General features: G+C 42.1%; 1 protein-coding gene across 2 annotated transcripts in view; it reads left to right on the top strand.

The window, feature by feature from the left end:
- Positions 1-15,729, top strand: part of FECH (ferrochelatase) — a 36,273-nt gene continuing 20,544 nt past the window's right edge. The window contains exons 1-3 of one of the 2 annotated variants that reach the window (XM_080919700.1): positions 1-152; positions 4,681-4,804; positions 12,407-12,526. In XM_080919700.1, coding sequence (XP_080775826.1) covers positions 86-152; positions 4,681-4,804; positions 12,407-12,526 — 311 coding nt within the window. In that variant the 5' untranslated portion in view covers positions 1-85. Of the gene's footprint in view, positions 153-4,680; positions 4,805-7,461; positions 7,496-12,406; positions 12,527-15,729 lie in introns of those variants that run through there. The other variant, XM_080919701.1, reaches the window with a different exon arrangement.

Genomic DNA, 15,729 nt, shown 5'->3' with positions numbered 1-15,729 from the left:
ACGGCGTTGGGGCGCTGGTACGCAGCGCTGCTAGGTCGGCGTTCCCCGGCCTTGCCGGAGCAGAGGATCCCTGGCTGTCCCGGAAATGCTTTCGGCCGGTGCCAACATGGCTGCGGCCCTGCGGGCTGCGGGCGCTCTGCTCCGCGAGCCGCGTAAGTTGGGTTGCGTCTGTGTTTGCGAACGTGAGGAGCGTCCGGGAGGCCGCGGGTTCAAGTCGCAAGGGTCTGCTGGGGGGCTCGAGCAGTAGCAGATTTAGTGATTACTGGAAGGACCTAACACCTGAACCGTGACGCAGGCGTCCTTGTCTCCATCACTGTTGGCATCTGCCTTTGCAGTTCGCTCACTGCTGATGGCGATCTCAGTCCCCACTGCTGCTCTGCCCAAGCCAATGTCACGACTTCTGGGTAGCAGGACCCACCGTGGGGATGCCTAGAGATCTTTTTGTTTGTTTGTTTTTGTTTTTGTGGGATATTTGGAGAACAAACGAGACCTCAAGTGTTGCTGGTACATTTAGTGAATGTAGGATGTACCCGCTAGATGAGCTGGGACCCTGGGTGGAATACATCTGGTTGGGACAGAATTGAACAAGGACATTTTGAGCCAGGGTCCCAACTTACTTGCTATGAAGATTGGAATGCAGGTGAAGTACACAGCACAGAGCCCCTCAGTTAATGATGTATCTAAAAGACTGCCACAAAGGAACCCGCTTAATTAATAATGGTGACTAGACCCGACTTATTTCAAAGGAGTCTCCTAATATGCCAATTTGGCATCTCTTTCAGGTGGAGAAAACCTACTCTGAATATCCACACATTATTGCTGGTGCCTTTGTTACAAGACTAATAGAGTACAAAGATGTCCTGAGGACACTGGGAAGCAAAGGGTATTTAAGATAGGGACAGTGCCAGTCAAGGAAGTACCGAATTAATCTTTTCTTTCACCATCCTTTCCAGTGGCAAATAAAGCCCAGTAGACCTGAGATTGGAGGTCATGAAACAGTATGAAAAATGAAATTATTTTCTGTGCAAGTCAGAAGTAACTACATGAAAGGGCCAAAAACCACAGTATAGCTCAATTCCAACTGTGTTACAGGCCCTAGTGCTTTTAAACATATTTTTAATTCCTTGATAATTTTATATATGCATACAATGTATTTTGGTCATACCCTCAATTCTTTCTTCTTCCTTCAAGATTCATACCTATTTCCCCACCCCTCCCATAGTCCCTCTCCCTCTCCTCCCTCCTTCCTTTTTACCCTTTCTCTCTTTCGCTCTCTTTACCAGTAAATCCAGTTTATGCTATTCCTACATCCATGGGTATGGAACCACCCACTAGAGAAGAGAGAACTTAAGGGAGCCACACCGTTAAAAAGAGCCTGACTTTCCCTTGTCCAGAAGCCATCAATTGATCGTAGCCCCTTAGCCAGGGTTGGGGGTGCTCAGGAGACCCTCACCACATCACGATGGAACGCTAGGTGGCTTGATCTTATGCAGGTCTTGTGCGGCAGGCACAGCTGCAGTGAGGTCATGGTGCAACTGTCTTGTTATGTCTAACAGACAGTGTTTCCCGTGGCCCTCCACAGTCTTTCTGCTCCCTCTTCTGCCGTGTGCCCAGAGGGCTTTTCTGGGCAGTGCGCATGACAACCACCATCGGACCATTGTCGTGGAACGCTTTGGTTAACTAGTTGTGAATTTCTGTGTTAACTGTGCACACTCCAATATTTAAGGTTACCGTATAGTACTTTTATCTTTTTGGTTGACAGGAAGAGATAAATATTAGCTAAGAGAACATTTGAGTATATTCTGCAACTGAATTCTGGAAACAAGACTGGGAAAAAAAACAGTTTTATGTTCTATAATTTTTTTATCATTTAGAATTAAAATGCTTCCTCCAGTGTGTTATGTCTGACACACACACACACACAGAGTTCTGTGTTTTCTTAGTCAAGGACTCTGTAGATCTGTGTACATTTCTAATACTCTCTTTCACGTAGTCACTTTTTATTTTACTCTGTATGTTTTGGAATATACAAAATTGTAGTTCATTATGTACTCGAGGTTTTATTATGCTCATTTCCATCCACTTAAGGCTTGTTTTTATCTTGAACTGTGTGTCTGTGTGTAAGTCTATGCGTATGACTGCAGATCTTACAGAGGCCGGACGGGTCAGATCCCCTTGGTGCCTGGAATACAGGTCTTTGTGGGCTATTCAGTATGGGTGCTAGGAACCAAAATTGGGTCCTGTGCAAGAGCATCAAGCGCTGTCAGCTGCTGAACCAACTCTCCGGCTTTCTTTTTCTTTTTTTAATGATTAAGCTACATATACTCATCCACAATGCCTTCTGCTTCCTGTATGCCGTATACATAAAAGCAGACTGTCATCAATAGGGTATGTGGAGATTTGTTCATGTGAAGGCAGCTACCCTAGGTGTGGGATCTGGAACTGGGGTACAGGTGTTTGTAAGCTACCAGATGCTGGGAGCTGAACTCAGGTCCTCTGCAAGAGCAGCAGGTACTCTTAACACCTGAGCTCTCTACTCCTGATATACTCTATTTATTTTTAATGATTTATTTATTTCATGTATGTGAGTACACTGCCGCTCTCTTCAGACACACCAGAAGAGGGCATCGGATCCCATTACACAAGTTTGTGAGCCATCATGTGGTTGCTGGGAATTGAACTCAGGACCTCTGGAAGACCAGTCAGTGCCCTTAACTGCTGAGCCACCTCTCCAGCCCATATTTTAATTTTTAAACGGTTCAGTAATTACATTGGTTTTGAAAGTTCTCCTAACATGGATTTACAGAGCAGTGCTGGTCCTTTGGAACAAGATCAGAATAACGGGCCAAATCTGGGAAGCAAGTCCCCTTCCTCCTGCAGTTCCAGCTTCTAAGGTAGTGTAGGATCCTATTATTTTAATGAGTATATTACAATTTAATGAGTATTTGTACAATTTGTATGTGTTTTTCTGCGATACTTTTATACAAGCACATGACACACCTCTTCTGCTATCTCCTCTGACCACCTGCTCCTGGTACCTTCTATATCTGTGATAGCCCAGAAGTTGGGGAGGGATGCTTTAGAGATGTTCTTGAGGGTGTGGTAATCCTAAGTCACAGGAGGAAGGATTCCTTATCAGTACCCAAATTTGGTCAGCCACAGAGTTTTGTAAGCAAAGGCATGGTAATAGTTGGGAAGTTTAGAAGCTGTACTAGGAAACCCTAATGTCCTAGCTGGGAATGTCCCACCCCACCCCCAAACCCCTGCTGCTCCTTTTGTTAGGTCCACAGAAAGAAATTCATGTATGACCATCAGTCAGAATTCTATTATCATAGCCCGGAGACTCTGAAGGATTCTCATTTGAGTAGGGACTTGGAAACATTGTGCATGATTGAATACCTGGTTAGATCGCATTATGTAGTTCACATTCAAACTTGTCTAACACAAGGGGATTCGTGTTGTTTGAGACTTCGTTTGAGTGGAATTGTACTTCTTTACAGCAGTGTTTCTACTCTGCCTTGATTTAGTAAGTCATCCCCGGCAGGAGCTCAGAGTGGGCTCTGCTGGGAGTGTGCATGAGCTAGTTTTCTTTATTGGTTTTGAGGCAGAGTCCAGCTCAAACCCTGGCTGGTCTCAAATTAAAGATCCCCCTGCCTCAGCTTGCTGATGCTTCGGTCACAGGCATGTACCACCATCTGTATATAAAGAAATCTAGGTGAGCTGGAAATTCCAGTTTCCCCTGTTTTGTTCCATTTGGGTGATTTAAAGGAGTTGGAACAGGTTTGGCTACTATTCTCTAGAAGCTTCCAAATGAAAGTATTATATTATACTAGCCCTGTCATGTGACATATGCCACAAATCACTTCTCTTGGTTTTCTTCTTGAATCCTGTCCCTCAGCCTTATCCAATAGACCTTTATAGCCTGAAAGCAGTCTTGCTTGAACCCTCCTAAACCCCTGCAGAGGAGGGGCCTTGAGAATGTTGACCTGTGAGCTTTCTTGCCTCTCTTCCTAGTGCCAACTCTTTCCTAATACCCCTTGGCTACCTGAATGGTACACACTGCTTATATGGATGGTAACATCTGCCCTCCAGAGGATAGATGTGGGGAAGAAGCCTATAGAGATTCTGGAATTTGGATAAAGGAGTCAGGTCTATCATGTAGAATACTGGGAACTCTATACCTCATGGTGCATTTATTGAGAAGAGAGTGTTCCCCCTTCTCATTGTCAGAACATAGAGCAATTCTGAGGTTCCCATCATGGATACTTTATTCAGAAGGCTTGAAGACAGAAATGGGATTCACAGTTAGTTGGGAACTGGCCCAGCTCCTACCCACGGTGCCCCTTACCTCTCCTCTAAGCCCTGTCCCACAGTTGGAATTATTCTGAGTGTACAGAGGTTCTAGGGATGAGATCTGAGCCAAATTTGCAGCCAGGGCATGGTGAGAAGGTGTGGGTAGCTTCTAAAAAGATCAAGCCACCCAAGAGAAGGGAATTTACACCGCAGCCCACGGGAGGAAGAGGCCTTCAGTGCATTTACCTGCCTTCAGAGATGTTGGGAAAATCACCTCTGCCATAGCACTATTTTAAAATTTAAAGCCAGGAATTATGCCCCGAGGACCTCTTGAAAAGAAATTACTTTCCAACCAGGTTTCATGCTAGCACTCTAATTTTGTCACAGTGGTGCATGGCAGTTCAAGGGCCTGTCAGCCATGGAGGTGCCAGTCGGGTGCAACAGTAGCAGCCACTACGGAGAAAAAGCATCATGCCAAACCTGCAAAACCCCAAGCTCAACCAGAAAGGAGGTAACTTTTGTTCCAAATAAAGTTTTCCTTTGTTTTTCCTTTCTATTATGACAAACGTGAGTGGGTTTGAGCAACCTAGGGGGAGAGGTACTTGGAACATCTAATATACTTATTGGCAATGGTATGTTATTTTCTTGGTTTCCTTTTAACATCTGTTAAATAATAGGTTTTAAGGACTAACAAAGGACATATAGTTAAAGATATTCTTCAGTCATGTAAGAATGTGGCCTTGGTATATGTCAATATATAAAATCAATTATGTGTATACCAGAACTTTCTGTATGAACATATTTATGCCTATAAAACAAATACTTTGTACGGGATAAAAAGCAGTTAACCTACCAAGAACTTCTCCAGGAGATTCTACCATTTTTTTAACTTTTAACATCATGAGCATAATTATCAACAACATGCCATGGCTTATAGTTTATTAAGGAAAGAGAGTGTACTTCACTCTTGGTATTTTTGGATGGAAGCAGAAACCATGGTGTGGGTTTTCTTCAGCAACAGAAGCCACAGATGCCCATGAAGCATCTCTTCCATGATACAGAAGAGCAAATTTAATACAGGGGAAGTGGTTGAGCTCTAAGAAGGAAAGTAGCTGAGTCATAGTGACATCATGATCTTCCTGCCTAACAAGACATCATTCTCGAGTTGTACAGAATATTGCTCTGATAAACCACACCTTATAGAAGAGTTTATCTGGGCTTCTAGTTCCAGAGGGTTTCAAAAGCATAGCATCTGGAGCAGCATCAGAGAGCTCACATCTTGAACCACAGCAGGAAGGAGAGAGATCAAACTGGGAATGATGTGAGTCTTTGAGACCAGGAAACCCAACCTCAGTGACATACTTCCTCTAGCAAGGCCAGACCTCCTAAACCTATCCAAACAGTACCACCAGTTAGGGACCAAGTATTCAGATGCCCTAGATTATGGGAGCATCATTCAAACCACCATCAACAGTCATGTAAACGAAATGTTTTCATTTTATGATGGCTATTTTTCATTGTGTTATGGGCTCATTGATTGAAGGCTAAAAAACTGAGATTAATTTAGGATATGGAATTAGGAATAGGTCTCAAATTTCTTCCCCTTAGCTATGTCTTTCTAGAATATGGAGTTATTAGGTAAGGTAGAAAACAAACATGTTTTTAAAAGAAGATTTATTTATTTGTTATATAAGTACACTGTCACTGTCTTCAGAAGAGGGCATTGGATCTCATTATAGATGGTTGTGAGCCACCATGTGGTTGCTGGGAATTGAACTCAGGACCTCTGGAAGAGCAGTCAGTGCTCTTAACCACTAAGCCATCTCTCCAGTCCCCCACAAAGAAGGTTTTATTCTTGCTTACAGTTTAAGGGTTCAGTCCATCAGGGTGGCAGGGTGTGGCTGGTCACATTTTACTTGGTCACTCAGGAAGCAGAGAGAGATGAATGCTAGTGTTCAACTCACTTTCTCCTATTCATTCATTCCTGGGTGTGTGGGATGGACTGCCCATGGCTAAGGTAGATCTTTCCACTCCACGTATCTCAGTCTAAAAGTCTACTTACAGGCACACTAAAGGCGTGTCTCCTAGGTGGTTCTCTATATGATCAAGTTGACAGTTGGTCTCAACCATATCAAGTAGTCTAGGAGCATTTTTAGTAAGTCACAGTTTATTTATCTAAGCCCACATTCCAGGCACTAGTTACAGCTAGTTTTGAATATTTGAGATGCTAAAGTAAGGGGTATGCTTAGGGACCATTCTAATGCCAAGGGTTTGGACGACCATGTGTTGTTTAGTGCTTGGCTTGAGCTAAACCACATTGCTAGACCAGCTTCTGTACTAGATCAAGAGTCCACAGGCTTTTAGAAGGAATTTGCTTGTTATTTATTTATTAGACTTTATAGGCCACACAGTCTTCTTTGCTGTCCTTTACCTTTGATGGAACAATGTCAAGGCAGCCATGGATAAAACAAACACAAGAGTGGAGCTTTGTTCCGTGCGTGTTCACTCTGTCTCGGTCTCTGTCTCTGTGTGCGCATCTCTGTGGGGGTGTTGGGGGGCTGTGCATGTGCATTTGTTGTTTTTATTCTAGAAATAGCATAGATCCTTGGGTCAGTGATACATTGTAGGTTTAGAACTGAGACTTTATTGTTCTTCATCAGTGCTGTCTAGATAGCACAGAATAAAATGACTGCTAATTGATGTGCTTTGGTTCCTGTTATGCACATTTTATGGTTCAAAGGAAAAGCTTTGTGTTTCAAAGGCCTAGAAGACAGCAAATGCAAAACACATAAACTTGTCTGAGTAAGTTTTAAAATACATGTCGTCGCTCTGCATACTTTTATGTCCAAACAAAGAGAGCCATGGCCAGGCAGACCTTGGTCTCAGGTGTGGTCTGTCTGGAGGGAAAAAGAGACAGAGACCCTTGATTAAAGCTTTGCACTTTATACTCCAAAACAGAGTGGAGTCAGACTAATGCACCACTCACCATGCACAACACAGTTTTGAATTAAGTGTTCCATGTGTTGGGGCGTCTTCAAATGATATGCTACTCTTTCATGTTTAAAATCAACATGGGTTTGCAAAACGTGAGCAGGGCAGAGTAACATCCGCTTTAAAGCCACTCTCGTTCTGAGCTCAGGTGTTACGGATGGAAAGCCCAGTTCTAAATCCCGTCTGCACTTTGAGACCCTCTGTGGCTTAGGTAAGTCTTTTAGCCTGGGCTTTCTTAACCAGTAATCTGTTAACTGGCAACAATCCATAGGAAAAGGCACTTAATTTATTAGGAGTCACAGATTTCGAGGGTGCAGGGGAAAGATGGGTGGTCTCAGTAGGAAGATTAGGGGAGACTGTCTTACCAGGTGATGATGCATCTGGCATGTTTAATAGCAAGAAAACTCAGCAGCCTTGTCTAGTTGTAACATTTTTGTGTGGAAAAAAAAAGTTTTGTAGGGGCTAGGGAGATGGTTTTGGGTTAAGGGTCTGCTAATGGACATGGGGGAAATCCCTACATCCTCATAAAATCTGGACACAGCTTTGCATGTTGTAATCTCAAGTGTGGGGAGTAGGGCAGGGGCAGGAGGCTCCTAGGGGTTCACTGTTCAGCCAGCTTAGCAGAATTGGTAAACTCCAGGTCAGTGAGATAAAGTGGAGAACAAAAAAGGAAGACAGAAGACATTATGCCTCAGGTCTATGTGTGCACTGATGGATAAGTGTGGCTCCCACACGTGTGCACATAAACACGTGCCACATATCCACACACAAAGTTTTGTAACATCTTAAGTGTAATTGCCTGGTATAATCCTCTTAGTAAAAAGAGGATTAGACCTTCTTTCTCTAAGGCCTGGAGACATTTTTGCTCGCCACAGCTGAGGTGAGGAAGTATACTGATTTGGTTTCTATTGGTATAACACAGTATCAGCCAGAACCAATCTGAGGAGGAAAGGGTTTGTTTGGTTTGCAGGTTACAGGCCAGCCAAGGCAGAGACCACAGAGGAAGATGCTCACTGGCCTTCTCCCCATGGTTTGCTCACCTTGCTTATGTAATCAGGAACCACTTGTCCAGTGGTCACACTACCACACATCAATTGGAGAAAATGTCTGACTAACATGCTCACAGACCATTGTGAGGGAGACCATTTTCCTGTTGATGTTTACTTTTCCCAAGTGACTCTGGTTTATTTTTCTTTTCTTTCTTTTTTTTTTCATTTTACTTTTATTAGATATATTTTATTTACATTTCAAATGTTATGTCCTTTCCTGGTTTCCCCTCTATAAACCCCCTATACCATCCCCTATCCTCCTGCTTTTATAAGGGTGCCCCCCCCTCATACTTCCTCCTGCTTCCCTGCCCTGATATTCTCCTACACTTGGGCATCTAGCCTCGGCAGGACCAAGGGTTTCTCTTGCCATTAATGCTCAACAAGGCCATCCTCTGCTACATATGCAGCTGGAGCCATGGGCTCATCTATTTGTACTCTTTGGATAGTGGTTTAGTCCCTGGGAGCTCTGGTTGGTTGGTGTTGTTGCTCTTATGGGGTTGCAAACCCCTTCAGCTCCTTCAATCCTTTCTCTAACTCCTCCATTGAAGATCCTGTTCTCAGTTCAGTGGTTGGCTGTGAACATCCACCTCTGAATTTGTCATGATCTGGCAGAGCTTCTCAGGGGACACTATATCAGGCTCCTGTCAGCATGTATTTCTTGGCATCAGTAATATTGTCTGGATTTGGTGGCTGAATATGGGCTGGATCCCCAGGTGGGGCAGTCTCTGGATGGCCTTTATTTCAGTCTCTGCTTCATGCTTTGTCTCCATATTTCCTCCCGTGTATAGTTTTGTTCCCCCATCTGAGAAGGACTGAAGCATCTGCACCTTGGTCATCCATCTTGAGCTTTATATGATCTGTGAATGCATCTTGTGTAATCCAGGCTTTTGAGCTAATATCCACTTATCAGTGAGTGCATACCATGTGTGTTTTTTTGTGACTGGGTTACCTCACTCAGGGTGATATTTTTTAGTTCCATCCATTTGCCTAAGAATTTCATGAAGTCATTTTTAATAGCGGAGTAGCACTTCATTGTATAAATGTATCAAATTTTCTGTATTTATTCTTCTGTTGAAGAACACTGGTGTTCTTTCCAGCTTCTGTCTATTATAAATAAGGCTGCTATGAACATAATGAAGCATGTCTCCTTGTTTATTTTGGAGTATCTTTTGGGTATATGCCCAGGAATGGTATAGCTGGGTCTTCAGGTAGTACTATGTTCAATTTTCTGAAGAACCACCGGACTGATTTCCAGAGTGGTTGTACCAGCTTACAGTCCCACTAACAGTGGAGAAGTGTTCCTCTTTCTCCACATCCTCATTAGCATCTACTGTCATCTGAGTTTTTGAACTTAGCCATTCTGACTGATGTGAGGTGGAATCTCAGGGTTGTTTTGATTTGCATTTCCCTGGTGATTAGGGATGTTGAGCATTTCTTTAGGTTCTTCTCAGCCATTCCATATTCCTCAAGTGAGAATTCTTTGTTTAGCTCTGTACCCCATTTTTAATAGGGTCATTTGATTCTCTGGAGTCTGATTTCTTGAGTTCTTTGTTTATATTGAATATTAGTCTTCTATCAGATGTAGGATTGGCAAAGATCTTTTCCCATTCTGTTGGTTGCCATTTTGTCCTAATGACAGTGTCCTTTGCCTTCACTGAGGTGTGTTTCCTGTATGCAGCAAAATATTGGGTCCTCTTTATGTATCCAGTCTTTTAGTCTATGTCTTTTTATTGGGGAAATGAGTCTGTCCATGTTGAGAGATATTAGGGACCAATGATTGTTGTTTCCTAGTATTTTTGTTGTTTGAGGTGAAATTATGTTTGTGTGGCTGTCTTCTTCTTGGTTAGTTGAAAGATTACTTTCTTGCTTTTTCTATGGTGTAGTCTCCCTTCTTGTGTTTGAGTTTTCCATCTATTATTCTTTGTAGAGCTGGATTTGTGGAAAGAAATTGTGTAAATTTGGTTTTGTCATGGAATATCTTGGCTTTTCCATCAATGTTAATTGAGAATTTTGCTGGATATAGTAGCCTGGGTTGGCATTTGTGTTCTCTTAGGATCTGTATGACATTTTCCCAGGATCTTTTAGCTTTCATAGTCTCTGTTGAGAAGTCTGGTGTGATTCTGATAGGTCTGCCTTTATATGTTACTTGACCTTTTCCCCTTACTGATTTTAATATTTTTCTTTGTTTTGTGCATTTGGTGTTTTGACTATTATTTGATATGAGGAATTTCTTTTCTGGTGCAATTTATTCAGAGTTCCATAGGCTTCTTGTATGTTTATGGGCATCTCTTTCTTTAGGTTAGGGAAGTTTTCTTCTATAATTTTGTTGAAAATATTTACTGGCCATTCAAGTTGGGATTCTTCACTCTCTTCTATACCTATTATCCTCAGGTTTGATCTTCTTTCTCTTTGTGTCCTGGATTTTCTGGATGTTTTGGGTTAGGAGCTTTTTGCATTCTGCGTTTTCTTTGACTCTTGTGCCAGTGTTTTCTACTGTATCTTCTGCTCCTGAGATTCTCTTTTCTATCTCTTGTATATTGTTGGTGATCCTGGAGTGTTTGACTCCTCATCTCTTTCCTAGGTTTTCTATCTCTAGGGTTGTCTCCCTTTGTGATTTCTTTATTATTTCTATTTCTACTTTTAGATCCTGGATGGTTTTGTTCAATACCTCTTTGCTTGTGTTTTCCTGTAATTCTCTAAAGGATTTTTGTGGTTTTTGTGTTTCCTCTTTAAGGGCTTCTACCTATTTACCTATTTTGTTGTCCTGTATTTCTTTAAGGGAGTTATTTATGACCTTCTTAAAGTCCTCTAACCTCATCATGAGTTGTGATTTTTAAATCAGAATCTTGCTTTTCCGGTGTTAGGTTGTCCAGAACTTGCTGTGGTGGGTTCTGATGATGCCAAGTGGCCTTGGTTTTTGTTGCTTAGGTTCTTGGACTTGCCTCAACATCTGCTTATTCCTAGTGTTAGTGGTCTTGCTGATTGTGACAGTGGCTTAACCCTCCTGTGTGTCAGTCTGTGTGTCAGCACTCCTGGGGAACCAGTTCTCTCTCAGCAGCGTTTAGGTACAGAGAGCTGTGACACAGGGTCAGCACAGGGCACAGACAGAAACCGGTAGATCCTGTCCCAGACAGCTCATAGATTCCTGTGTCCTGAGGCCTCAGGGCGGCTTTCTCTTGGGCCAGGAGTTTGAGCAGAACTGTGAGCTCACCTGTGCTCACCTGTGTTCTCAGATGTGTCAGCTCTCCCGTGAGACCAGCTCTCTCCCAGCATAGTCTGGGTTCAGAGAGCTGTGGCATCGGGTCAGCTCCGGGTGCAGGCAGAAACTGGAAGGATCTGGTTTGTTTTCAAGTTGACAAAAAATTAACCAAAACAGGTTAGCACATAAGTGTACTCGTTATTAGCAATATAATATTGCTAGCCAGAATATGGAGGCTAGGGTGTATTAGTAAACACCCATAGGAGAGTCCTCCACAGCGAAGGGAAAACAAACAGAGTAGTAAGGAACTATTTAGCTTTGCAATAATTTCCTAAATGACCAAAGAGGTGGGGAAAGGTGAAAGAGCAGGCCATGGACTCATTGAAGTAAAAGGGGAACACTTCTCCATGTAACAGAACTCATTCTGTGGTAGATTGTGTTAAGTATGTGCATTACACACTGAATTCTTTAAATCATGTTGAAGGTAAAATGTTGGACTTTAATTTTAGCATACAAAACAACCTTAGACTTTGGAAAGCAAGCCTGTGTACTTACAAAGCACTAGCAATTCCAGGTCCTCTGGCCTCTGGGCAATTTTTGATTTCTAAAACTCCGTGTCTCTGTCTAAAGAATTGGATCTGAATGAAGACAGACAGGAAAATAGAGAAATTGAGTCCAGTTCATGCTAGCCTAGGGCTGGATTGAGAGGACAGGGTCAGAGTTTGCGGTGTCTCAGTGAAGAAATGGAGGCCCTCTGTGTCTCTGGGGAGATGGTCCTGTGATGGCAACATAGGGCCTGTGGTTCTTATCAGCTGAAGTAATTTCTGCCCGGAGCAGATGAAAGGGTGGCAATGAACTGTTTTATCTCGTGTAGGAAGCCAAAAACCGGCATATTAATGTTAAACATGGGAGGCCCCGAAACCCTTGGAGAAGTTCAAGACTTCCTTCAGAGACTCTTCCTGGACCGAGACCTCATGACGCTTCCTATTCAAAAGTAAGATATGCTCTGTGGAATGCAGTGTGTGGGGTGCGTTTGTCATCTATGTGGCTCTGGCTGTGGTCAGAGCGGCACTAGTGTCTTCTGTTGGGAAGCAGGGGGTGGTATGCAGAGCCCTGAGGAGGAGAGCCAGTTAGCAAGTGCTCCTGTTGGGCCCTCTCCTCCCAGGGCCCTTGACCTCTGGTTAACATTCAGGAAGCAATGGTTATCATTTCTTGTGCTTGAGGGTAGATTATGTCTTTTCTCTTTTCCATTCTTATTTTCCTGTTTCCTTTTCTCTCATTTCCTTTCAATAAACAAGTTTTGCAATAAAGAAATTAACTCATGTATATAACTAAAGTGCAAATGATATATTTACACTAAAAAGCAAATGTCCCTGTTGCCTCGAGTTCCATCACCAGCTAACCATCTGTAAGTCCTGTTCTATTTGAAACAGTGCATGCACATCTGAGCAGGTATATGCCTGTCTGTTCTCTCCCGGCTTCGTTATGCAAACATGAATACTTACCTACCTCATTTGTCACTTTTGTGACTTTTTTATTAACTTTTGTTTTGTAACATTATATAGAGTTTCTCGTGGTTGTTTGATTATAACTTTATTTAGCTTCATTGGTAGACACTTGTTTACAGTGTGTCTGTAGACCCTGTTCCTACAGCCCACATATGCAGATGGATAGGATTAACATTCATTTTGTTAAATTGGTAGCCGTATGGACTATGAAGAGGGCCCAGAGTTTAGTTTAGTAGAGTTTAGTTCTTAGAACCCACTTTGTTTTTTGAGACAAAGTTTCTCTGTGTAGCCTTGGCAGTCCTAGAATTCCCTCTGTAGGCGAGGCTGGTCTGGAATTTACAGAGAGCCACCTGCCTCTGCCTCCCGAATGCTGGGATTAAAGGTGTGAGCCACCACGGCCCAGCCCCAGACATCCTTATTAAGAGCAGTGTCCTGACACTGAGAGTGAGGCTGTGGCAAAGAACAGGCTTTTCCGAATGTGGTTTCAGCTTCAGATTCATAGATTTGGTTTGTTTGCTGGCTTGTTAGTGAGGTCACCAGAATCTCCTCCCTCTGTCCTAATTCTTTTGTCTTACAAATTATTAACTCCATTTCCAGAAATGATCTGTACCAGCACTTTGCTTACTGTTTGGTGATGTGCCAGAATTCCCCTGATGCCAGTGAGCTGACTTGGTGTCCAGGAAGGCAGATTGTGTGGCAGTCACACCTTCCCAAAACTGCATCCCAAAACTGCAGCGTCACCTCTACCTTGGGTTAAATAGAGCAAATGGCAGGTTACACAGTGCCTTTTTTTTTTTTTTTAAATTAAACAACTGTATTTTAAAAAACAGAGATAAATGTCCAGATTTTAAAAGCATTTATGCATAAAAGTATATGAATACATTTTTGTCAGTACTTGATTTTTTTAAAGGTTTGATAGTATGCATTAAAATCTTACTAGTTACAATGAGCATAAAGTACATGTAAAACAAGATGTGACCTAGAAATAGTCAAAGTTTTCTTGGTGTGTAAAGATTAAGCATAATGATTTTCCTTCTGTTTTTGTTTTTTGGCCTTTGTTTTTCTTGAACTTCATATAATCTGTGAGTTGTTTCTGGGGTGTTTAGAGCTTTCTGGGGTTAGTATACAATTATCAGTGACTGCATATTATGTCTGTTCTTTTGTGACTGGGTTATCTCACTCAGGATGATATTCTCTAGATGCATCCATTTTCTTAAGAATTTCATAAAGTCATTGTTTCTGATAGCTGAGTAGTACTCCATTGTGTAAATATACCACAATTTTTGTATCCATTCACCTACTGAAGGACATCTGGGTTCTTTCCAGCTTCTGGCTATTATAAATAGGGCTGCTATGAACATTGTGGTGCATGTGTCTTTGTTGTATGTTGGAACGTCTCTGGGGTATATGCCCAGAAGTGGAATAACTGAGTCTTCAGGTAGTACTATGTCCAATTTTCTGAGGAATCACCAGACTGATTTCCAGAGTGGTTGTACCAGTTTACAACCCCACCAAAGTTGTGTTACTCTTTCTCCACAACCTTGCCAGCATCTTCTGTCATTTGAGTTTTTGATCTTAGCCATTCTGACTGGTGTGAGGTGGAATCTCAGGGTTTTGATTTGCATTTCCCTGATGACTAAGGATGTCGAGCACTTCCTTAGATGCTTCTCAGCCATTCGATATTCCTCAATTGAGAACATTTTGTTTAGCTCTGTACCCCATTTTTTAATAGGATTGTTTGATTCTCTGGTGTCTAACTTCTTGAGTTCTTTTTATACCTTAGATATTAGGCCTCTATCAGATGTGGGATTGGTAAAGATCTTTTCCCAATCTGTTGGCTGCCATTTTGTTTTCTTGACAGTGTCCTTAGCCTTACAGAAACTTTGCAATCTCATTAAGTTCCATTTGTCGATATTTGACCTTAGAGCATGAGCCATTGGTGTTCTGTTCAGGAAATTTTCTCCTGTGCCTATGTGTTCTAAGGTTTTCCCTAAATTCTCATCTAATAGTTTCAGTGTACCTGGTTTAATGTGGAGATCTTTGATCCACTTGCTCTTGAGCTTTGTACAAGGAGATAAGAAAGGGTCTATTTTCATTCTTCTGCATGCTGAGTGCCAGTTGGACCAACACCATTTGTTGAAGAGGCTGTTCTTTTTCCATTGAATGTTTACAGCTTCTTTGTCAAAAATCAAGTGACCATATATGTGAGTGTTCATTTCTGGATCTTCTATTCTATTCCATTGATCCACGTGCCTATCTCTGTACCAGTACCATGCAGTTTTTTAACATAACTGCCTTGTAATATAGCTTGAGGTCAGGGATGGTGATTCCCACAGATGTTTTTTTGTGTTGAGGATAGACTTCGCTATTCTAGGTCTTTTGTTATTCCAGATGTAATTGCACATTGCTCTTTCCAACTCTATGAAGAATTGGGTTGGAATTTTGATAGGGATTGCATTGAATCTGTAGATTGCTTTTGGTAAGATGACCATTTTTACAATGTCGATCCTTTCAATCCATGAGCATGGGAGATCTTTCCATTTTCTGAGATCTTGGATTTTCTTCTTTAGAGATTTGAAGTTCTTGTCATACAGGTCCTTCACTTGCTTAGTTAGTCACACCAAGGTATTTCATATTGTTTGTGACTATTGTGAAGAGTATTTTTTCCTAATTTCTTTCTATGCATATT

The sequence above is a fragment of the Micromys minutus genome, assembly GCF_963924665.1.
Source record: "Micromys minutus genome assembly, chromosome: 8".
NCBI lineage: Eukaryota > Metazoa > Chordata > Mammalia > Rodentia > Muridae > Micromys > Micromys minutus.
The sequence above is the reverse complement of the archived record's forward strand: the minus strand, read 5'-3'. Positions and strand labels throughout refer to the sequence as shown.